The sequence below is a fragment of the Pseudopipra pipra genome, chromosome 3 (genome assembly GCF_036250125.1).
Source record: "Pseudopipra pipra isolate bDixPip1 chromosome 3, bDixPip1.hap1, whole genome shotgun sequence".
NCBI lineage: Eukaryota > Metazoa > Chordata > Aves > Passeriformes > Pipridae > Pseudopipra > Pseudopipra pipra.
In genome coordinates, this window is record NC_087551.1 from 42,185,678 (window position 1) to 42,211,772 (window position 26,095).

At 39.3% G+C, this 26,095-nt stretch overlaps 1 protein-coding gene across 1 annotated transcript; it reads right to left on the minus strand.

The window, feature by feature from the left end:
- Nucleotides 1-546: 546 nt before the first annotated feature.
- Nucleotides 547-24,434, minus strand: ABCB10 (ATP binding cassette subfamily B member 10). The gene is made up of 13 exons (XM_064648832.1): nucleotides 23,987-24,434; nucleotides 15,888-16,088; nucleotides 15,321-15,523; nucleotides 13,543-13,677; nucleotides 11,818-11,964; nucleotides 10,917-11,052; nucleotides 8,549-8,644; nucleotides 5,779-5,988; nucleotides 5,444-5,523; nucleotides 3,528-3,708; nucleotides 3,245-3,288; nucleotides 1,757-1,791; nucleotides 547-1,177 (listed from the first exon to the last, which is right to left on the minus strand). The coding sequence occupies exons 1-13, from the start codon at nucleotides 24,411-24,413 to the stop codon at nucleotides 886-888; spliced, it is 2,187 nt and encodes a 728-aa protein (XP_064504902.1). The 5' UTR covers nucleotides 24,414-24,434; the 3' UTR covers nucleotides 547-885.
- Between the last annotated feature and the right edge of the window lie 1,661 nt (nucleotides 24,435-26,095).

Consider the following 26,095-nt stretch of genomic DNA (forward strand, 5'->3'; position numbering starts at 1 on the left):
AAACTCATGATTTCTATGACTGAAAATTAAATTAAGTATACAAAACTGACATATGCCTTAAAAAAGGACAAAACCATACATTTGTAAGGGCATGTTCTTTTGGATGTCTTCTTAGAAAGCAAGTGAAACTAAAGAAAATAGAGAAGGGAAGAAAATGCATACCAAATTTTAGATTTTTCTATGCTGACTTCATATACTAATATACTTCCTTTGTCTTTATGTAAAGTCAGGTTTTTTGTTTGGTTGTCTTTTTTTGTTGGGTTTGGTTTTTTAAAGAACTTTCCTCCAACTCATGCTTTCATACTCTCTAAAATGTGTTTTTCTATGTAATTCTTTACAGTAACTGTAGAGGGGGATGATAATCAAGTTCAGAACACATAAGCACATTTCAGAACAAATGGTAACTGGAAGGACAGTGCAGTGGAAGTCAGACAGAACTTACAGAGTCCATTAGTGTCATGCATTTTTGAATTCCAGCATTGTAAAACTACTGACAAGCACAAAATACAAAAGTTCCTTGAAAAGAAAGAGATAATGATATGAAAATTATAGTATTTCTCATTTAATTATCTTTAAAATACTGAACTTACTTGAGAATGGAGCACATAATCATACAGTGCAGTACAGCAAATAAGATTCTAAATGTTCTCAGTGTAACACAAAGCAGAAAAATCTATACACTGAAATTATCTCAATGTGATAAACATTTTTAAAAGTTGCAATAATTATTAAAAAGCTTTAAACACATTATTAAAAAGTTTAAACACATTTAAGTTTTAAAAGAATATTTTGTACATTTTGGAAAAATATAACATTTACTTTACATAACTGAAACATAAGTTATAGTCTTTGTAGTTTGTAAGCTTCCATTATTCATACATCTTCTCATACATTTTCTTTTAATATATTCTTTTCTCTGGATTGTAAATCTAATGCAAAAGTATCACTGTTCTGAAGAAAAGCTTGTTTCTGCATTAGTTTCCTGAAAAGTCCATTTGGATTTGCAAGTAGTTCCTCATGTTTTCCGCATTCAAGAATTTTACCCTGGCCAAGGACTGCAACAAAATCAGCATTTTGAATAGTAGACAGACGATGAGCAATAATTAGGACTGTCCTCCCTTCCATCAGGCGGTCCAGAGCTTCTTGCACTAGATATTCATTTTCAGCATCCAAAGCACTATTAAGAAATGGGGTGGGGGACATGACAGAGGAGGATATTTGTTATTTTAAGACAGGTTAGTTTTGTCTGCATTAGGCTTATTTTACCAAAATTGCAAACCCTCTCTATTGCTAGTGAAGATGAACTACTGGAACTGCAGGGAAGTTTCGTGAATTTGCTTAGTGCTCACATCCAAGTTATAGGCATTACAATTCTCACATGCAAAAATAAGCATGGAGAAATAACACTAAATTGATTCAGTGGGAAAAAACCAGTTGTACTGCAGAATAATTATATCTCTCTTACACTAAGATCTAAATTTAAATTAAAGACACAAAAAAGCTTTAAGGAGAGTTTCAAAATCAAGTTACATATTACAAATTTACCAGCTATCTCTTACACTTTGCATAAACAGCTTTCATCATAGGTCTCCTAATCAAATCACACATTCTAGAAGGCACATTCTTTTTTTTGGGTAGAGAACAATAAGGGGGCTAGAGAGTTTGTGCAAGGGTATGCAGAGAAAGAAAGAAGGGGTCCCAAATCTGAATTTTACAGGTACATAATTTCTAAGTTTCTATTTCTTTTCTTTCTTACCTTGTTGCTTCATCTAACAGAAGAATTTTAGGATTCTGAAGAAGAAAGTAAAATTGGTTATAATAATTAAACAAGATAGGAATATTTATATCATAAAGAACAGGATTCATATAGCTTAAAATTCCAAGTAAGAGTACTTACTTCATCAAAAGAATTGAAAGCATTACTTTTAAGAAATCTAAATGCTAAGACGACAAATCAGAAACAACACTCTTTCAACTTCAAATTTTCCAATAGAATACTATTCCTAGGTAACTATTTGAAAGATACAAACTAAAGACGTGAGATGATTTTTAATGCATACTTGGCAGCACTGTGGTCAAAAGTTCAGTTTCCTTTCACAGAGGCTCAGCTACACTCTGCTTGCAGTCAGTCTGATATATAAAACTGGTAACAAAAAGTTAACAAAACCCTACCAACAAGCAGTATTTCACCCACAGATAAAATACATAGTAGTTATGAACTAGCATTTAAGAACTCTTCCCAAATAAGTGATTTTAAAAAAAAAAAAAAAACCAAACTGCCAGCACTCAAATCCCTTAGAAGAATTCACTTCTGAATTACAGTACATAACCCAAACTTCCCTAATAACATTGAGAGTAAAAGCTTTATACTTTATCTGGGAGAGAAGGAACTCTACTGCACCCCCAACTACCCCAGTATATCCACTACTCATTTATTTTTACAGCCTTTTTTTCCCCATGAAATAAAGTCTCTAATCCCATGAACTGTATAAAATGCATGACCTGAAATACAGTCAGCTTTTCAACATTTGTGGTAAAAGAGAACTGGTATAATGAAATTCCTATTAATCTATTAGAACTGGGCATGCTAGGATGGTATGGAGACCTGTGTGGTGTAGCATGAATGTAAACTGAGTTCAGCAAGGATCAAAACTTCCAGCTGAGCATCAGCACCAAACTGCCTCCCTGCAAGCTCCCTGTCCTTCTCATCCTCAGAAGCCTCTCAAATTTGTGCAGCACAGAGCTTGCCCTAAAGCTAGATCTATATCAATCTTTGAAGAAAAAAAGTGTCACAACATTGTGCCTGAAATATTATCTTGTCCCAAATCCAGGCCACTTCCTCTCAAAGCTAAGACAAGGCATCTAAAGTACAAGTAAACTGCCACCCAGAAAAATTAACCCATGAATGACAGAGATCTGAACACGGAAGCATCACATTCGAGTTTACTAGTACCACATTCTTAAAGCCTTCCTTCATCCTTATAAAAGTGAGCCATTATACAGTGATTGAATATCAGTCTGGGCAAGAACTATCAAAACACATGACTGAAAGCTAGGAAGAAGCACTGAAGTAAGTTGTCTTTAGTTAAGCCACTCAGCCCTTTCCAATTCCATTAATTGAAAAGATACAATTTTCTTTTTAAAAATATTTTTCTTATGTCTCCCATTGAAAGATCTCCTCTTTTTTAATGCTTCCTGCCTCAGCCCAAAAAGTGGTTAAATAGTTGTTTGGGTGCTGGCTTACCTTGAGCAAAGCTCGAGCAATTGCAATTCGTTGCTTCTGTCCACCTAGGGGAAAAGATCCGTTCATTGAAATAGGAAAACATACGTAAGAAATTTTAACTGAATACTGGGCTCAGCAGAATTAGGCCCATGTACTTTAGGGGGGGAATGGAAATGAAGGGGGGATTCTTTTAACACTCATGGCAGGTTATGACTTGGAGAAAAAAGTGGTAACAAAAAATAATAGAATTTTTACTTCATGTTATAGCATCAAGATTTTTAAAATAAGCAACATAAAGACACACCTGAAAGCAAAATGCCTTTTTCTCCAACTACAGTGTCAAACCCTTTTGGAAATCCTCTGATAAAACTAGCAGCATTAGCTATTTCAGCAACTTTCTGAATCTCCTCTGCAGTCACAGTGGAAGGATCCTCTGCACCATAGGCAATATTTTCAGCAATAGAACAGGAGAAGAGAACTGGTTCCTGAAAAATTCAAACACAGAACTAATATGGTAGATCTGTAATTATATACATGTATTGTCTGTATCTCAAATAACATAAATCCCACTTACAAGAACTCACAATATTCATACAAAGAATATGTAAGGTAGAGTTATAAGAATTAAAAATAAATAAAAAAACCCCTTTCATAACACCAATATGAGCAGTGAAAACCAGTTAAAAAGTAAGTTGCTTTTTTAACTGACAAAACAACTCCCAATTCCTAATATTTTAGGAAGAGTTTAGAAAAAGCCATACATTCAAACATTAGAAAACCTTCCTTTTGTACTTTGCTACATATCATCATCATAGGAGGGATGGAGCATCTCTTCTGTGAGGAAAGGCTGAGAGAATTGGGGATGTTCAGCCTGGAGAAGAGAAGGCTCCAGGGAGACCAGATTGTGGCGTTTCAGTATGTAAAGGGGGGGGCTATGAGAAAGATCGGGACAGACTTTTTAGGAGGGCCTGTTCTGATAGGACAAGGGGTGATGGTTTTAAACTAAAGGAGGGTTGGTTTGGATTAGATATAAGGAAGATACTTTTTACAGTGGGGATGGTAAAACACTGGAATAGGTTGCCCAGAGAGGTTGATGCCCCATCCCTGGAAACATTCAGGGTCAGGGTGGATGGGGGCTCTGAGCAACCTGATCCAGTTGAAGGTGTCCCTGCTCAGTGTAGGGGGGTTGGATTAGATGACATTTAGAGGTCCGTTCCAACACGAACTGTTCTATGATTTGCATCAATGATGATTCTTCTCTGAATCTCTGCACAGATTTGATGGCATTTTGTGCATTTAATTAATATTAAAGCTTGCAACAAAGAACTGTGAGATAGGACAAGTGATGTACATTGGGAAAACATCCAAAACAAGGTAAGTCTGAATAGAGACATACATAGTATGAATACCAGTATGAATCTCCTACTGGTAGTTCAAATGGAATATATTAAGTCAAAAAGAAATGTGCTAATGTGCAAACGGGAAAATAATATTTGCACAAAAGCTTTTGGTGGCATTATTACATAAAGTAGTTGTTTTGAAATGCAACAAATATCCAGATACCCATATGCTTTTAAACAGAACATCAGCCTAACAGTTAATTGCACTGTGAAGCATCTGGGGAGACAAGGGAATGAACATTTTAATTGGTCAAATAGTTTATTTTTAAGACATCATTGAACATCTCTCTGTACTTCCAGAATTTGGAGGTTGTTTGGGAGGTGGCACTGTAAGAGTACGTGCCAACGGTGCTGTATTTTCATGCTTTCCTAATGGAATTGTGTTTTCTTGGAAATAACACAGAACATAGAAGGTCAGTTTTTTGAAATGGTTGTGTAAAATATGGTTGTATGACTTCCATTCATATGAAAGGCAATTAAGTGTTAAGCTTTGGGTTACTTTCTTCAACAAATTATAGCAAACATCACGATGGTCATACCCATACAATTTATAGCAACATACTTTCCAGTCTCCATGTGCACTTTTCTCCTGAGCTAACATTTGAATCTCTATGATTATGTAAAAACAGACTACAGAATAATGGGACTAGCTCTAAATATTCTTTTTAGAACAAAGCACGTGCAACAGCAGTTATGGTGAGATGGAGGGATTTCACTGGGAAGCAATATTATACAGTTTTAGAAAGAAGAAAAGTGAAGTAAAGCTAGCTGATCACACAAAATTATTTCATCCACTTGGAATTTTTTATTTCTTCCTTACCTGACTTACTGTTCCAATTTTTGTCCTGAACCACAGTGGATTTAACTGGCGGATATCAAAGCCATCAACGGTGATAGTACCTTAAATTAAGAAACAGTAAAGTGAAGTGTGTTTGACACATTTTGAAAAGGGACAAAGAACAGTTGAGAATGATGACCTGTGAGGAATCAAATGCTGTACTGGTGGATCAGCACAGCTACGCAGGCACCACCACAGGGAAACCATACACCCCAAGGGGAAACATGGGCCTCAAGCACAGGAACCCCAACTGTTTAAGGTGTATTTGACATGCAAGGCATTAATTGTCACAAATGAGAGCAACACACAAAACATACCTGAGATAGGATCATATAGCCGCAGCAGAAGGGATACAATAGTTGATTTCCCTGTACCACTTGGGCCAACCAGAGCCATAACAGAGCCAGCTGGAATGGAAAGGCTAAAATCTTTGAAAATTGATGTTTCTGGACGTGTTGGATAGGCAAACTCAACATCTTTAAATTCCAAAGCACCTCTGAATGTGTCTTTGCCTAAAGTGATTCCCTCTATATGACAAAGAATAAAATACAGAAACGTGAGCAGAAAAACAATTACCTCAGCCCTCCTAGAGCTTGCTTTACAGACACTTAATAGAAATATCTACCTCCACATTCAATCTATGAGTAGCTGCAAGCCACAATTCAGGACCACAGGGGTTATATTTCAGCTATGAGTGAATCAGTGTGGTACACTACTTGTACCTGAATGCAATTTCAGGTTGCTCACCACCACTGAAGCTGTAGGCTACCTACAGCAAGAGGGAGAATTTGCATCTTGCAATACCTAACAACTAACAACGATAACCTCTCCTAGAATTATCTGAATTTTTAAACATATTATAAACAATTTAAACTTTGTCAATTAGGAGCAATTAAATAAATGGCATTGGTGAAGGCCAAAGTCCTGTTACCATAGAACACAAAAAGATAAACATTGCAAATCACTTATTGCCCTTTCACCAAGCCACAAAACTCACCTGAAACACTCTCCTCTTTGAATAAGAGCAGTTACTTCTCCACTACCTCTTAAGTGGGTAGCTTTTAAGCAGAGGCTGTCACTGGAATAAAGCGCTGCTAGGTTTGTTGCACTAACAGCCTTTTTTTAGTTTTATTTTTTCTCTTAAGTGGAAAGTACATTTAATAAATTCAGGACAACAGTGTATTCAAATGCCAATCAGAGGCCTGACTCTTAGGCTACAGGTCACTGAAATGAAAATTTCAGTTTGTGAAATACTGCAACAATCCACCATGAATGAACAAGACTGCCAAAGTTAAATGAAACCAGCTTCTTTCTGGAGCACACCATTTGATTGAAACAATTATCTTAAAATAATATAATTACTAAAAGAAGCTTACAAATAGGTAAGACAAAGACACAATTTCTCCAAGCTCTGTTAAATCCCGGTGATACATATCCATACACAGCAAACTAATTGAACAGTGGTGCTGCAATCCCAAAGGACTGAGTCGCACTGACGAAGTTCCTACCAGTTTTGTGAAAACTGGCAGACTAGAGCAACACCAGAATCGTGTTTGCTCATGCTAGAGACATGCAACTCAAACCCCTTAATTCTTTTCAGATGCAGCACACAAGTAACCCCCAACTAACCAGGGCACATGGTAGCACGTGCCCATGTTTGGTTAAACAGTAACTGTGGATAGGAACACAAACACCCACCAGCAGCAATCAAGATTTCACTAGTTCCGCTGTTTCTAGAGCAGATAATTTATTTTGCTTTTTTTTCCCCCAGATTCCCATTTCTTCTCCAAGTTTTCATTTTAATGGTAGTATCATTGAAATGGCAAGGGCAAGAGCATACAATTCCAGATTCCTTCCTTGTCTTTAACCTATGGACATACACACTGTAACTCTATTGTTTACACAATGATTTGTAAACCTCCTTTTGGGAAAAGAAATGTATTTGCTAAATCCTGTGCTAGCAGCATAATCCTTATTATTACCACAGTAACAAGTAGTTGCTTATCTCAAGTCTCATTTCCAGTTATTGCACAGTCTATTCCGGGGCCTGAAACACTGAAATCTACCGCAATATAGGAAGTCTGCTACCACAACTCTTTCCTCTATACATTACTGTAGAAATATCTAAAAGCCATATACTTGCTTCATGTTTGGATTCTAGATGCAGGAAAAAGAGACATTATAATTTGTTGCTGAGATATTTGTTGTCACCAGCAACAGCCAGTGTTCTGTGAAAACAAGACATTGCCCCTTGAAGTAAGGGAGAAATGTGGGTAGTGCTACTGTGAGGAAGGAGGTGCATAACATTCCAAAAGCAACGCCTGCTGTAGCTGCACATCCACACTCTCCCAAGAAGCAGGATTCCCATATCAGCCTTCCTCCTTTCCTTCCTTTTATTCCCCAACCATGCCTTCATTCCTATGGCGGAAGAACTTGAAAATTCAGTTTGGCAGATGTCGTTGAAACACCTCAAACTGTCCGTGTTTGCAATTTAGGTTTCAAATCAACACTGGATCAGTTTTCACTGGATCAGTATGAAACGTTTAAGCCTGAAATACTCTTAATGAAAACCACCTGGTTTCAAAAGCTTCTCTTTTCAGATTAGTCATTTCTTAGCCATTAGAGATGAGCACAGTAAGCCTTTCAGTGGAAATATGAGACACGGCCATCTCAGAGCTCCTCCCTCCTCTCTTTTTGCTTCCTTCCAGTCTTTTCACTCTAAAGCTGATCCAAGAGGAAGTGGTGATGACATCAAAAAATATTCCAAAAAGCTAGAAATCAGCACGTCCCCAATCACATAACTTTCAAAGTAATAAGTTTAAAATCATATTCTGAATTAACTAAAGAAAAATTAATTAAGTCAAAAGTAATTAAGCTAAATTTTTGACTTCTAAAATTTTTGATTAAACGAAACTTTCATCATCTGTTTCATACTTATGAAAAGTCAGAAGAGTTACCCTTGTATCTAGTTTCTTTCAAAAGAATGTAAGTTAGTACCAACTTTAAGTATTGTGCACCCCCTTCTGAAGTACTCCTGACCCATAAGAGAAAAATCAACCTATGAAGAGTAACAAACCAAGAACCCACCATCAAATGGAAGTTGGGGCTTCCTTTCAATAAGTTCCCAAAGACGTCCACCAGCACCTAGTCCTTTCATTAGCTCAGAATAAAAGGAACTTAGACCTAAACAAAAAACAGTACAGTATTATGCATCCATATGGAATGGAAGATATCGGAGAGATAAAATTATCATTATACTTTTCATCAGCAGCATTGAAGGATCAGATGTGTAGGGGATCTTTTATTCCAACAGACTGTCAAACATTGATTTAGATCTTATCTAGTCTCATTTGAGAGCTACCAATAACCCTTATTCACCATTCTTATTTATATCTGTAAAACAAATAATTCTGAAGAAAATGTTAATACACTTAGCATCATGTGTATGCTCTTTTTCAGTCATCTGTCAGGAGGAACAGCATCCAGCTTTGGGAAATAGCTTTGCATCCAACCAGCCATATGTTCCAAAAATCATGCAGTAGAATGGAGCATTCTGAATACCCTTCTTTGTCAGACAGGTTTATGCTACTACAGGGGAGCCTCGCTGAGTCAGTCACAGAGGAGAGACGGCAAGAAACTGCAGGCTGAACTGGCACTTGAGAAGCTTTGTGGAGAATGGACAATGGAAAAGAAAAAGTCTCCCACGTCAGTATGCTTCAAACATTACTGGAGAAAGCAAAAGCTAAGGACAAGGCCTGCATATAGTACTGGGTCCCAGCTCTTAGCAGCTGTGTGAAGCATCTTGGAGGTAGCTTGGGTGAAGGGCTTTCCAGCTGAAATAAACACAGAAAACTGACGTAGAACTAAAAATGGCATAAGGTATAAATATAAAATGTCCTGTTTCTTTATTTTTTGTCTGTCTCTCAAAACAAAAAGGCACCAATTTCAAAATCTCTGAATTACAACAGAATAAACATACTTACACCTTAGAATGCTTACAGTGTTGAGAGTGATTTCAGCAGGGCAAAAAACCCAGAGTATATTAGAATGGGTTTACTGGTTTATGCTTGCAGAGCAACAAGTCCAGCTCAAGGTCACAAGTCCATAAGTGTAGGCAGGGCATTTCATCATGCTGCTGCTGAGGACTATCTGAAAGCTTGCAACACAAGGCACTAGCCATGGTGACAAGTTGTCTGCTTGGGAAAAAGAGCCAAAGCATCTACGTCCTAGAACAGCAGGGAAGGCATAAGCCTCACAGGGTGCCTTGAAACTCAAGCACTGAGGTTTGCAAATTCACAACCACTCATGGAGTTGCATGAACTCTATATGTATTAATGGTGACATATACTGAGCAGACTTAGCACTTGGAAGATTTATATGCCTTGTAGGCATCAAGAAAGGCAGGCCTTTTGTGGCAAGACACCTGTGCTTCAGAGTCCCCATGAGAATGAGCTCTGTGCAGATCTACATTCTCCATAATCTTTAGTAGAATTCATAAAGATGTTTTTATAGGAAATAAAAGTTAATTCAATGACATTTTTAGCAGTGCTTCTAACCTTCATTTATTTAACATTAATTTGTTCCATGTTTTTAAAGTGCTGGGTATCTGTCCATTTACCAAACTTGGATGAGCTACGCAGAGAAGAAACGGCTTGGGTAGCTGGAATGGGTGCCACTGGAATTTTTATATACAAGGAAGCAGGTTTTGTACATTTTGCCCTCAGGTGCATCTATGATATCAGGCTTAGTCTTAGAAAAGAAGAATACAGGCAAGCTCCATCGCTCTCCCTGTCTATCAGAAGTAACAGGCTCATTTTAAAGAAGAACACTCCAATAAGTTGTCAAACTTCAAAGCCCTTTATCTTCATTTTTGCCTGTATGCAGCCATGAAGACAGCTTTGTCAAAAAGATGAACAGCTTGTTTCTGGGCCAGTAGATTACAGAGTGTGAGCTTCAAGGAGGTGTCAGTCAGTAAGGAAAACCAGAAGGTTAGCACCAGAGTGCAGTGTTCTGCTGGCACTTTGTTTACTCTTCCAGTTCAAGACACTGTGTACTGAATTACAGCTAAATTTTATGTGCCTTTCTAAATAAAGTATGTTTAATGCAGACCCACATATTTTGTAAAAAATATAATACAAGTATTATTTCTTTACACAATATGTCATTTATCTTAATTCAGAGCTAAACAAAATTAAAGTAATATGTATCTGTCACATGCACACATTGAAAAAAATAATCTCTGTATTCTTTTGGAAAACAGAAGGTTTATATTAAGATTAAGTGAATAAATATTATTTTCATTAACTCTTCAGAAAAAAGAAAGCATGATTTCCTGGGAAGATCATGTGGAATAGACCTCTTAAGAAAGCCAGATCTTTTAAGAGCTTCTTCCCTTCTGCCCCCATACTGACTGTAATGCTTTGAAGTGAAGAAAATCTAATTTCCCATTCCATACCTCCAATGCTTATTCCAACCCAGAAAGCATACATTAGGAAAGATGAGAGTTCACCAACTGTCATGTAGGCATTGCCCATTAGTAATCCTCCTTTGTATAGGACTGAGAGGACAATTAAATTTCCAGAAAGACCAGTCTAAGGAAAAAGAGAAAAAGGCATATTTTGTCATATACATTTTAAATTTCATTCTCTAAAACGTTGTTTCAGAATTTTCCTTCTAATAAAAAGAACTCTCATACTATAGGTATCTAGGCTTTTGGAGGACTGAGTTAAATTCAACAATTCTAAAGCAAACCCAGCCAACAGCCAGCCAGACATCCATTGGCACTGCACTGTGCTATCCAAAAAGTGGTTAAAAAGCAAGCAACTCTGTTTTTTAATTCCCAAGATGGAAAGGAATGTCAGACATTATTCCAAACCATCAGTAAAGAAGAAGAGTTGATTGTCTGTACTTATGTTACAGTTTTGAAATACAATTAAGCAATTAAGTTATGGAAAAAAGCAGTCCAACCCTCCCTGTCCTCCCTCCCACACATGCACAGTCCTGAGCTTTCTATGCATTGAAGCTCATCTCATCAGGGAGTCAAACCTGTAAAGTGGGTGGGGGAAGGTTTCCACAGGTTTACTTCCTTGAATAGGAGGTGTAGCCTCAGATAAGTAGTCCCCACTAAGGGTATGGGGCAGAAATAGATGCTTAAAGTAACTTTATCATACCACTGTATCTTGAGATGCAGTTTCACAGCAATTTAGACTGATTTAAGTCCAGTCTTCCCACAGTTTTATTCAGGTTCAAATTATTTTCAACCATTTATTTGCAGATTTTGAAGTATCCTCATGAATTTTAAAATAATTGGCACTTGGCATAACGTGGTTGGTTGACTTTAATTAAAATATACTTACTGCTCCAAAGAATCCTGCCCGAACTAGTGCCTCTTTTTTAGCCAGTTGTAGCACATAATCAACTTTATTTGTATACTTCTCCATTTCTGCCACTTCTTGCCCAAAAGCTCGAACTGTTCTTATGTTTCCAATACGCTCTTCAGCTAACTACATTAAAGCAAAGAACAAAACAAATACACAGAGACACACTAATTGAAATTTTCATGCTACAGAACATATCAAAGTTAAATCAATATCACTACACTAATCTCCATATCTTGGGATACCATGGAAAAATTTCTCATGCCTTCTTCTCCACACCCCACTCCCCTTTTTTTTTGCAATTCTATTAGGTTAAAAGTAAACTGTGTGCCCAGGCAGTTTAAAAAGAACTGCAGGATTGTCTTAAATGCCAGCAGAGGCAGAAAAATATAAAAGCAGGGTTAAAAAATTTCCCTATGGGAGAAATTACTATTCACAATAATTTGCAATAATAACGTGGGGAGGGGAAAAATAAAGAATATTAATATTCTATTCTATACTAAAGCACGTAAAACAGCCTACAGTTATTTCTTAAAACAATTCCACTCATTTGATCAAAGCAACGCTGGGAATTAATTTAGCCCATCTACTAATGTCTCATTTCAACTCAGTATTTTATTTTAACTTCTAAACAGCAAAGCAGTAATTCTAAAATACCTCTCTTGTAATCAATTAGACTATGTTGTGACACTTGGATGGTCTTATAAAAACCAAGGCCCCTTTTTGTATGTAAAACTACGATATAAAAAAAAATAATTCTCCTTCTTCCATCACCCATTCAACCTCAGAATTTGAACTGCCCATTGCTTGTCCCACACATGGTTTACAAAGGCATGAGCTTCCTTTCAACACCGCATGAGGTAAACAAAAAGAAGACAAACAATTTGACTTCTGCACAGTCAAATTGCAGAAGTCCTACAAAGGACATTCCAAGTTCATATCAGCTGACAACTGTGGCTATTTTAACTAGATCTTTCCTAATTATATTTCTGTGCTTTTTCATGACGGATGCTCACCCTCAGCCTTTGAGGAAAAGGTCACTATCACTACTGTTTCTCTGACAGTGCTTTGGAATATTTCAGTGTGCTAAGCAAACACAATGAAGGGCCCTCTACAGCAGCCTCTTCAGAAACAACAGATTCATCTACTTTCCTCCCAGATATCTGAGTATGTGCTGAGATGCCCAGAAAAATTTAAGAAATGACAAGCCTCATAAACATTAAAGAGATGACAATAAGGTCATATGTCAGGGAGGTGCTCCAGAGAAGGATTTGCTAGCAAAGCAAACATGCATCTAGGATGCTTCTGATGGCTTCAAACTCATAACTGTAATCCAATAAAAGTGTTTCTCAAACCCAGATACCAAATTACACAGAACTCAATAGGTTTAATAGAGCATTTTTTTATGCTCTCACAAAGCTAAAACCTACTCTCCTCATCCTTTCCTACATTTCTAATTACCAAGGCCTAGTACCTCCACATGATATTGTTATGGACAATGGAAGGGTGGTTGTTTTTGAGATCTATGAATAACTGTTACTGATATTTATCTTTCATATTCAGGTGCAAAACTACAGGCTCAGCACAACTTAGGGCAATGAACAGTACAATTATCTTCAGAAGATCTATAACTTCAGAGATATTAACCTAAATATACTAGAGCAACTTTGAAATTAACTAGAAAGCATCTGTTAAAAAGATTACCTGTGTTGCTTCTGCAAGAGAATCTTGGGTCATTTTTGTAAGTTTTCGCAAGTACCTTCCATAAATCACAGCCAGGACAGCCAAGGGTGGCACAACACTCAGAACAAATGCAGCAAGGCTAGGAGACACAAAAAACTAGAAGAAAAAGGTATGTGTCAGGGGTTAGTAATCAGATTAAAAATAATCACTGGAGTACTGAAGTGCAACTTCCCTTGCTAGAGTTTTCTAAAACTAGTAGGATTGTAATTTAGTGCTGCCATGGTTTCATTTGTTTTATTTTTTCCAGGCAAAACATCCATTCCTCCACAGCATTTGGGAAGTATCCCATGGTTAGAACAAAGGATTATAAGCAAAGTGGTCTGGATTTCATTTCTAGCTTTCTCACTGGTCCACTGTGTGGTCTTAGTCAAGTTTCTTAAATTGCCAGTAAACAGGCCTACCAGGAAATCTCTTGCTTATGCTGAAGGACATAAGCTAATATACAGTTTATAAAGTGCTTTCACAACTTTTAAATAGATTGTGTAATACAGAAAGTTTGAGTAGAGAAATATCATACACTACTTCTGTGTAGCTGAGGAACAGATGGAGTCAGCAGTACTCCCTAGCAACCACAAATGGGTGGAACAATGTATTTAATTTACTGCTGCAAACCTTATCAGTTGTAACAACCATCATTAAAGCTTCTAAAGAGTTTATCTTCATATGATCTACTCAAATTAGATCTAACGTTTTAATTTCATCTTACTTTCTGTACTGAAAACAAAAATCTCCAGAAAAATTCAAAATTGACATAATTTACGGGCTTTATAATTATTTCATAATAATGTCTTCTTTCTGGGCAAGCTTTTATAGTCCACCTCGTAGCACTATATCATTGCAGTATTTTGGAGCAGAATGTCTTATATAAAGTTATTTCGTTTAACCTTAGACTCTCTTTGCTTATATAAATACAGAAAGCCATAATTCTTATCAGTGACAAAATATTAAGGCTTTAAAGTTTCATAGTGGAAACTCTTAACAGTTTCTAATAATGTCAATATTGGAAGCTTATTTTTACAAGGAGACTTTTTGCTATCTGTTTTTAAATCGAAGTAGACAGCAGAAACTACTCCACCTTCATTAAAGATAATTGCAACCAATGCATCTTTTCTCAGATAAGCATAAAAATACTAATGCCACAAAGAACATCAAGAGAAGTCAGATTTTTATGTGAACCAACTGACCACCAAGGAATGCACTAATGCACTTCACTGAAGCCTTTGTTAGCACACTTCCTTCATAAATATATTCCTTACTGACAGACTAAGGCAGAAAGTCTAATACTTGTAAAAATCCTCAGCACTGATTTGATATGCAGTGCTGCCTTTGCTCACCTAGGCTTTAGCTAGAATCAACCAACTTTAATGACTTTTTCATCAGGTCCTTCACACCTTATTTTACTTAAAACCATAGGAATATCTTCACTGATTTTAATATCTCCAGTAAAAATGCAATTAAGCTATTTGCCTACTACACTTTGCTTGATAACTTTGGGCATCAACAGTAGTTAATTTCAGTCCTTCATCCTCCAAATTCTGCTTGTGAGTAAACATCAACTGGCTACAGGCACATCATCTACTGCAATAATCTATGCATCTATTCTAGATAATCAGTGAAATACACCCATGTCCAAGAACACACAACTGTTCCAGGACTGACTCACACTCATACGTTACCTAACAGCACTGAAACCAATGTGAAACCACAAGAAGTGTCGAGCAGGGAACAGACCACCATACCATCATTGCAACCCCAACAGATGCTTGTGCTCCTGCTCTGAGCCCATCTGAAAGGTTTTCGGTCACTGAACGGCCCAAGAGGGCTGTATCTGAAGATAAGCGGTTTATCAGCTCTCCTGTTCTGGTCTTGTCAAAGAAAGCCGTTTCTTGCTTCAGAATAGAGGAGAACATGGTTGCTCTCAAACGGTTCACAATTCTTTGTCCTGTCAGAAACAGAAGTCAGCCAAGCATGTCACACAAGACTTTACACAGACAATATAAACAATATAAACAATAGCAATATAAAAATCACAGGATTACACAGGAATGAACAAGTCACATTACAGGGTTTTAATATACTAGAAAAGAGTAATCCTTAAGATGCCATGTAACAGTAACTAAAAATGAAAAATTATTCCAGCATACTTATCCTTACACTATTAGTTTACTTTTTATCTGGTAAAAAAAAGCTACTGATTCCAATAGGACCTCTCAGCCAGTGCCGAGAATTTATTTAAGATCATTGGATATCATGACTCTGTAAAAGACATAATGACTCTCAGTACTACTTTTTGCTTCTGTTTTTACCTGCAGTCTGCATGAGGTAGACACGAGTAGCATTAGCAGCACCACCACATAAAAAGATTCCACTCAGCAAGGCACACAGGCTGGTCAGGCTGTCAGTGAAATCCTCACTGGGATTTGTATAAATAATGTCAATAACTTTGCCCATGAAGAAAGGGGCTGACATGGTTATGACACTGGAAACTGCCAGAAAGCCAACAGCAGCTGCAAATCAACAAGGAAAAGGAAAATTATTCTGAACTTGCAAGATCATTAATAGTACAAATGAAATAATTTCTCACTTCAAATTTCTATTAAGCTTGTGAGTGCCAATTGAAATAACCACTAATCTTTTAGGCCTAGTTCTGAATAAGGTGTTTTAAGTCACTGTATAAATTAATTTAGGCAAGGTACATTTTAAGAGCCTGAAAGCCTCCGTATACAATCACAGTCCTGGAATCGCTTTTCTTGTCTAACCTTCCACATCACCATCCAACAAGGTTAACCTTTCATAGATGTCATCCTTAAAGAGCATTAACAGCTGCCAAATTCTACAAACAAGCCTTCAAATCCTGTTTGGTTTGGGTTTTATTATTGATGCTTGTTACTCTATGAAAGCTTTCAGTTGTCTGTTTCTGAGATAACAATGGACTGAAGTAAAGATCTGATCTGAGCATCACATAAACCATGCAATTTTATTGAGGAAAAAAAAAAGAACAAAAACCCATTTAATTTCTCTTGACTGACAACATTAATTTTGTTTTACTCTTTACTACTGTTGGTCTAAAAGAAAAATAGTATAAGCTTTCATTAGAAGTACATTTGCTGATGAGCAGAGCTCTTGAATTCTAGTTGTGGCATCATCCATGGAACAACCTGTGTAACTGTTTGAAAGTGTATCACAGAGAATGAAAGTCACACTGGACCAAGACTTGGCCTTTTGAACTTTAATCTGCAATGAAATTTCTTGAGCCAAGCCAAGCTTGGAAGGCTGAGAGCTAGGAAAAATCCACATCTTAATTGAAAACTGAACAAACTTGATATGAAAACCACTGAACCACAACAAACAATGACATTTATACAGCATAATTTTCCAACAGCCAACCCCACACTTAAAGCAACCATTCATATGATTCCTACAAAAATACTAGCAGATAATGCCTTTGAAGGCAAAAACACACTGTGCTGAAAGTCCTGAAGCTGCCTGAATTTTAGTTCTGTTCTACTAAGCTTCTTGTATCACCTTCTACGATGAAGATAGCAGCCAGCCTCTCAGCAGCACACTGCTGTAAGCAATATTTCTAACAGCTGACACAGATGGTTTGATGCCTCTTACCACCTCCACAACACAAGTGGAAAGCTTTGTTTCAGTTTTTACTGCAAGTGTAAATACAGCTGTGCATTTATAAGGGAGAATTCAGGGTACAAAAAATGCATACCTTTCATCACCTCAAGCAAACATTTCTCTGCACTTTCACTGCAGTGCCCCAGAGCTCCACACACTGCCCAAACAAGCTTTATCCCTGCCATTGCATCTAACCTGCAGCCTGTGGTTCTTATTCAAGATTTATTAGCCAGATTTCCCTTGTGTCACATTCAGGCCAGCAAGCATATGAAAGATACAGGACTGGGATCTTTAACTTGAAGCTATAGAAACTGTAAGAAGTCATAGTAGAAAGTGAAAAACTTCCTGCTGCAAACTTATGTGATCCATGCCACAGGTACATCTCATAAGCATATTATTTGCTAGCTAAAACTTCATGAGTGACCTTATTAACAGGCTGGCTGGTGTATTCAAGCTGTGAAACAGCAGGGAAAAATCCAACAAAAGCCAGGTCATTTCCCGTCAGGAAAAGCTGGTCGCTCTGCAAGGCAGCTGGAGATGAACAAAAGCATTGATTATAAACACAGTGCTGCATGGCAGCTCAGTCTCCATTAACCCAGGCAGTTTCTCAGTTATGGATGGAACAGGACATATGAACTGCAGATATAAATATTCACAGAGGGAAGAGGACTGTATGGCTAAAACCCCCATATGCTTCTGTGTAATGGTACAGCTTTCTGGCTTGGATTTACCTTCAGCTCTTATTCATTCAAACTAGCATGGGTTTCACAGTAATTACTTCCAACAGCCTTAACTGAATGAAAAGCAAATGCTAGTACCTAAAACAAACTGAAGACTACTGAAAAACTTAAGCAATACACCAGTATTTATTAATTTGAAATCACATGCAAAATAAGATTCCCTAATTAAAACTGTTGCATTGATTATACCAGCAGAACAACTAGAAAATTGCACAGATGTCAAGTGGTTGCTTTTGTTTGTTTGTTTTAAAATGTTGCCTAATTCAAGAAATAGGAATGAGCAAAAATGTTTTATCTCCTCACTCAAAGAAGAGCTGTCATTGTGATAACTGGCTAAAGGGAGGAGTACAAGGTGTTCAGTGACCAGATATGGAGACACTTCAGTGACGCTGAAGTTTGTTACTGACAGAAAAAAAGGCCAGAGTAAACTTTATAGTATTAGTTTCCCATAGCTTATTCTGTTACTCAGAAAATTGTGTCAAACAAAATAGTGTATTTTAGAAGTTTTATTTTTTAGAGTAAATCTCTTTTTGTAGGCTATGAGATGGCAATAAAGAAAATGTGAGGCAGATCTGTGGAACTTATGAAACCAGGACATCGAAGTGGCAACAGAAGCAACGACAAGGCAAGCTGGCTGCAGCAGCTGAGCAGCCCTCTTAGAAATGTTAGGCAAACACTTCACTTGTCTACTTCCACAGATATCTAGATTGCAGCAAAACCCGACAACTTTACCACTGTTAAGATCAATATGCTCTCTGTTAAGGCTAATGGGGACTTGCTTCTTGACAGCAGATCTGTAACTTCATTCAAGGACAAGGAACTGGTCACCAACTGATAAACCAGGATGTTTACAAGCAATAACTAGGCAGAGCTATCAGAAACGTCTCTTCAGAATATGCCCTAAGTGACATAAACCATTTCTACATGCAAGAATACCAACAGGAGAGTGAACGTTTCTAATTTTGCTTCTTACCAGAGCACCCTGCTCACAAAGCCAAAAAAATTGCTGGCAAGCCTGTTGGGGGATGGGCTGTTTTAAAGACAAATACATAAAGATTTGACCTCAGATGAATTAAGATCATTCAAGCCAATCAGGGATGAAAGACAGAAAAATGAGGTAATGATAATTGGCAGTGCACAGTAACTCAGCAACAGGGCACAGTAGCTAGTTTTTACTATTTAGTAAGCTATGAATGTTACTCCTGAAATCTTTTAAGTATTGTATTAGTTTTATTTAAAGAGCAGTGCTGGCAGGTCAGAAACAAGCTTTGGATCTGGGAGAAGTGTCCTTCTACCAGGAACCATGAACATCTATCCTTTACCAGTTATCTGTGCAGTTTTATTTAATACATGGGGATTTTTTTAGCTTAACACTGACTGGCTTTCCACAAGGGCATTTGGAGTGATGAATAAAATCTACTACATTATCAGGTGCATAAAAAAAGATCAGGCTCTTCAGTTCTTCTTTTATGGGAAAAAGATGCACTGGTAAATTTTGTATTTATTGGTCAAGTGAAGTCCATTTCCTTTTAGTGAATCCTGGTCCAATGAATTTGTACCGCTTTTTTTACTGTGCATTTCACATTACAGCATTTAACTGGTTCATTTTTATCTCGTGTAGAAGATAGTCTTTATGTCAGATCAATCTAGCTATTATTCCTTCTATCTTCACAATTCACACAAATAATGTAGCAAAAACATTTCCCAAATAAATTAATCTCTAAGCACCTAACTGATCACATTGGTCAGGAGCTACTGTTTCTGCAATGTCTTACCTAAGTAGCTTCATTAATGGTTCACCACCAGTTTAAAATAAGAAACTGTTAACAAATAGCCAGAGAAAAGCACACTTTCTGTGATGAAGCTACAAGGCTGCTTGGACATTTTGTGAGTTTCATAATAAACACTGACAAAATACAATGAAAAACAAGGGTGGGAAACAACCACAAAAAACCCATACAGCCTACATTTTTTGGCACACTGCACATAAGAAGACAATCAGTAAGTTAACCCTGCATATACATAAATAGGAATTTTAAAACCACAAGAATTGGCCTCAGAAAAATCAAGTGATGGTTGAGTTACTTTAAGACAAGCAGAACCACTTTACACTAATACTGTAACAAAAAACAGTGGCCAGGTAAATTTTGGCCAGAAATTTCCCAGCTACTGGGTGACAGCACAGAAATAGCAAGATTTAGAAGACTAGGGTTCAACTGAGGTCCCAAAGAGATGGGCATTCTAGTGCCTGTAAGCCTCCCTTCTGCTCCCACTAGCTTCCTTGCCATTATGCACATTACAGAATTCATTCGACTCACTGTCAAGGATGGACCAGTTTTTTCAGAAAGATGCCACTTGCCTGACTTCTAATTAATTTTTAAATGGTGTCGGGGGGAAACCACACCCTTAACAGTGTGTGAGTAGCCTCCTGATGTTCAAATTCATGCTACAATGCTTGGAAGAGCAACAGTTTCAACATGAAACCATTAAGTGTTACTACAAAATAAACGCATATTCTCTCTCCAATTTAATTTCCTAAAATAACCGAAGTTTTCCAAGATACTCCTACTCAAGTATTGATCTAAGAAACGTCAGCTTGTACAAATAACCAAAAGCATGATTTTCTAGTAGCGCTGCTCACAGATGATGTGTTCTACATTTCACTCTGCATCCTGTACAAAAACATTCGAGTTGCTCACTACCCCAATCAACCCCAATCAAATGAATTACTAAAATAGTTTCTGAACTACATTACAAGGAATACGCCTAAAAAAAATCATGTAGTCTTAAGTACAACTTTTTTTTTTTTAATTGATTTTTCCAAGAATTGCTTTCAAGGACATTTATTCCTTGAATCTACAACAATCCAGTATTTCTCAATGAAGGACAAGAAAAATGCAACACCTGGTATAATTTTAAAGTACAGAAGAATCCAATTTATGAATAAGGCGGTGTTCTTCTGATTTAATGGCAAATTTTAATCCATAGGAAAGCAGCTATTACAAATTTGCCCCAAATTTATTACCAAATAAAACTTATGAAATACCATTTCTTGAACATCTCTAGAGAATATCTGTGTACAAAACAAACCTTCCTGCTCAGTGTATACGAATTTTTATACAGGGAAAGGGCACACTTTGCTATGGGATTAAAAATTTTAGAGTTTCTTAGTTAAAATTCAATAGAGCTATTGTTTCCTTTGAGTGTGGTTTGGATAAAATGTAACAGACAGATTCTCACAGGGAGAAACAAGGAGGCAGGAGGAAATAAAGGGGATCATTTTGTAAAGGCATTTTTGTGGTCTCACACACACAGCAGGATTTAATCATTTCAACAATGGCCCTGTCCTCTTCCCCAGGAACTGAATTTAACTGAAGATGCAGGTTTACCTGATTGCACCACATCAGCCAAAGAATTCCTGCAATTTCTTCTCTCCTTTGATAAACCCAGGAGGGTATTACAGGATTTACAAACTCCTAATTCCACTACACAAAACTGTGGTCACTGACAGGGTGAATTCCCACCATAGTGTTTAGTCCTCTTTTTACCACTTTTAACTAGGAACAACAAAATTTAACACACATGTCCCATTTAAAATATATTCACAGCTCTACCCTGCTCTAGAAGTAACTGGATATGGAACACATTACTGATATTTATTTTCCTCTTATTTTTTTTTGAACTGTATGACATTTGTTACATTCATTTTCATTCCTAAGAGCCTCCAGAGGGTCAGAAGCTCCTTCTGTGAGGAGAGCATTGCAAGAGGTGTTGAGTGCCAGCGCACTGGAACTCCGGGCCAGAGCACACCACTTCTTCCTGAGCCAGGGGATGGTGAAGAGGCTCTGCGCAGAGCAAGATGCAACTATCTCCTTTGGTGCCAGTCACAACAGGAGCAGGTCACCTTTGTCTCTGTACCTGCACCTCATCAGCTGAGACCATTTCCCCAGCACACCATGACGGGTGAAACCAGTCTTGCTCAAATTCCTTATAAATCTCCCTCTGCTTCCACTGTCCTCACTGCCACTACTTTACCTTCTGTGACCGTGAATTTCAGTGCACAACTGAAAGGAGCAGACTATGTCCTGCCATGTAGAATTACAGAAAAGACACACAGCACTCCAAGGTGGTAATGCTACACCCCTGTGTTACCGACCACTGCTTCTATAAACTGCAAAAAATCTGGAAGAGCTCAACCTTCCTGTAGAACAAAACAGCACCTGTAAGCCTCTGAAGAGATCACACAGCATTTGCTTACTGGTTATGGGTACTTGAAGAGGAAATAAAATGTTTTATCCTTGGTTCATTGTTTCATACAGCGAAACCATTAACCTTCCTCTTTCTTTGAATGCAGGAAAAACAGAGATATTGAGCTTTTAAGGACTACTTTCTCAGTACAAAGCTGCAACAGGAAAAAAATGCAGCATATTTTAATATATATTAGATAAAATGGGGTAGATGCAATTTCCCTACAACCACCTACAATGCATTTTGTCCATATTTGTTATTCCTGCACTCTACAATGACCCGAAGTATTTTCCTTGTTTGCTTTTCCATCCTCCCACTTAATTACAACTTAACAACAAAAGTCTTCTTTAAAGTAGGGCATCAGTAAATAAGAATTTTACATAAATTCCCTCCTCTCCCAGAACCAAGACCAACAGAACATCGAAAAGCAGTTGTCACATTTGCATATTTTTTCTATCCACATGACTCGATAGCATCATGTTGTTGTGTTGGTTTTGTTTAAACTTTAATTCATGCCATTTTCTTATCTCAAAAGACAAAGCTGCATGTAGCTGATTTTTAGGAACTGTGATAGTTGATTTACTTTGATTAAACCATCATCAGATTGCACAGATTAAAGCCTCTTCGCTCTATTTCAAAACATAATTACAAACAAGTATACCGTACCCTGCCTGTGACAAACAAGCTGACAGCTTGTGCCCAGTTAAGGGAACTAAATTAAATTCTCAGTTAGGAGCCTTGGGTCCTAAAAGCTATCCTTCAAATAACTGATTTACTTGATTAAATCTAAATGAGAAAACCACAGAACATCATTGCAAAATCAGCAGGTAGTCTAAAATTTATAAAAATTCATTTGGATCCAAATTATTTTGGCTATGTAGTACCAACATGTAATGAAACTCTGTAAATATCCCCTGTGAATAAACCTTGTGCAAAGTATTTTTTCATCTCACAAAACATCTCTTTATATGTCTATCTCACCTCTCTTCTCTCAAACACCATTTACCCATTCCATAGGAACTACCCAAGTTTCTGCAAAGGACTACAGGCCTCACACAGCCATGATAGTGCACATGCTGTCCACCAAAAAAGATTACTTAAAAAAAACAAACCACATAATCATTTAATATTGTTTCCTTACTATCAGCTATTATCCTATCAACCCCACAAGAAGCAATGTTAAGAAAAGTTCATTTCTACTCTTTGTTCATAATATCAGTGCTAAGAGTGCAATTTACACGACCACGGTGTTTGACTTCACCATATAGTCACTAAAAATAAATAGCTTTCAGAACACCTTACAAAAGCTTTAAACAAGAAAATTATTGGGAAACAGAATTTTAATTAATTTTTTTTAAAAAAAAGCTTCGGATTCCCATTTTTACTTGATCCCAGAGAGTGTTGGGCCCGAATTTATTGCAGGCTGATTGTGAAGCCAATGCTGAACACGCACAGAGGCATTAAGCAAACAGAACCAAGTTCTGTAACTTCCAAAAGTTTTTACCTTCCCTTCAAAAACCAACAGATTAAGAGATGGCAAGGGGAGGAGGGGGGGAGAAGGCATGTCTTTAGCTTTTCACAGGTACGGAACGCTCGCTCGGAGGTTCCACGCTGTGCTCGGATGCTGCCGGCGGCGCCGGTTCGCGAGGGAAACACGACCTTCCCTTCGCCCCGGCGGCGGCCGCTCGGGGGGCGCACCCTGCCGCGCTCCCCGGCCCCGGCAGCCCCTCCGGGCGGGGCGCCCGCCGCCCCCTCCCGCTCGGACCAAGCCCCGGGGCGGCCCCCGGTACCTGTCAGTCTCCAGCGCTCGGGGTGCGCCAGGGCCAGCAGCCTCCGAGCCTCGAAGCGCGGCGGGGGGCCCGGAGCCCTGCCCGGCGGCTCCGTGCCCGCCGCGGTGCTCAGCGAGCGCGCTGGGACGGGCAGGAGGAGGCGGCGGCAGGACGGGGAGCCCAGCGGCAGCAGCAGCGGCGGCGGGAGCGCCCCGCACCTGCCGAGCGGCCGCGGCGGGACGCGGAGCGCGGCGGCCCCGGCGGCCGCCCGAGCCCAGGGGGGCGGCGCCGCCCGCCGCAGCAGCGGCAGCAGCCAGGGCAGGCGCGGCGCGTAGCCCGCCATGCGGCCGGCGCGACACCGGAGCTGCTGCTGCCGCCGGTCCCCGCAGCCCGGGTCTGCGGCGGGAGGAGGAGGAGGAGGCGCCTGCGAGCCACCGCCGCCGCCCATGGGCCGGCGGCCGGGCACCCGCGGCCGCCCGGGCCCGGCCCGGCCTGCGGCACGCTGATAAGGCTGCGGCTGCCGGCCTCCTCCCGGCCTCCCCGGCCAGCGCCCTCTGCCGCCGCCCGGCCTGGGGAAGGGAACGGGGCCTGCTGAAATGGCGCCCGAGGAGACTGAGAGGGGATCTCATTAATGCATATAAATATCTCTAAGGCGGGTGCCAAGAGGATGGTGCCAGGCTCTTTTCGGTGGTGCCCAGCGACAGGGCGAGGAGCAGTGGCCATAAACTAAAACACAAGAAGTTCCACCTCAACATAAGGAAGAACTTTACATTGAGGGTGGCGGAGCACTGGAACAGGCTGCCCAGGGAGGTCGTCGACTCGCCTTGTCTGGAGGGAGAGGGAGCCCACCTGGACGCGTTTCTGTGTCACCTGCTCTGGGTAACCCTGCCTTGGCAGGGGGCTTGGACTAAGATGATCTCCAGCGGTCCCATTTAACCCTAACAAGTCTGTGATTCTGTGAGCCTGGCCTGCCCAGCGTCGGCAGACTCCCGCCTCGGGCGGGACCAGGGGCTGAGGCAGCCGGGATAAAGAAGGAGGGACTCCGCCCCTTCCCTGGTTCCTCCGTCCCAGATCCGCTAGGGTCACGCCAGGGGAGACCATCTCAGACTAGCCACCCGTGTCCACGGCGCATCCTGCCTGTCCATGGTTTTGGTCGTGGTCTGAACAAGGGAAAACCTCCAGCCACTGGAGAGCTGTCTTTCAGGGACACCACATGCCCGACCCTGTGCTCAGGCTGGCGGCTGCGGGATCTGTGCCAATGTTCGGGCTAGAGCCTACAGGATTACAATGAGTAATGGGTAAAAACTGAAAGAGGGGAAATTTAGGTTAGATATTAGTAAGAAAGTCTTTACTGTGAGAGGGGTGAGATACTGCAACAGGTTGCCCAGAGAAGTTCTGCCTGTCCCATCCCTGGAAGTGTTTAAGGCTAGTTTGGATGGAGCACTGAGCAACCTGATATAGTAGAAGGTGTCCCTGCCCATGGCAGGGGGGGTTTGGAAAGAGATGATCTTTAAGGTCCCTTCCAACCCTTAACAATCTATGATTCTATGATCCATACAAACAGCTTTTCATTGTTACTATTTTCTTCACATATTACTTCTTGGGGTATGAGCCATTTTCCAAACAATCTGCTGCCCCTAACCCTGATTTAAGAAAAGGAAATGGAGCCACAGCTTTTCTGAGGCCACACAGTACTGGGAGCCAGAGCATGGAACTGACCCCACCGACCTGTTTTCCCCACTGGAGTGCTCAGTATAGGGATACCTACACTTCAATTTTAAATTTTTGGGTCAAGCTTCTCTGTGAATTAGTTAAAATCAGTTTGTGAGATTTAGTTTGCCAGAATGGTTTGAACAACTGTGCTTTAAAGACTGCAAATGAATAAACTTGTATTAAAAGATCACAAGAAAACCTGAACAGCCTTTTGCTACTGCAAATCATATAGCCAAATTCCCAGCATTTAGGGAAATTGAGGGGTTAGCACACCCAGTGAGCATGCTGAGGGATGGAGGCTCATCCTGGGAAAACCACGAGAGCCCTTTCCCTTGATATTTGAGTGAATTAGCATAAACCTTCCTCAAAGCCCTCAGGTGATGCGGGAATGTTTGGAAACCTTCGGTGTGAGCGCAG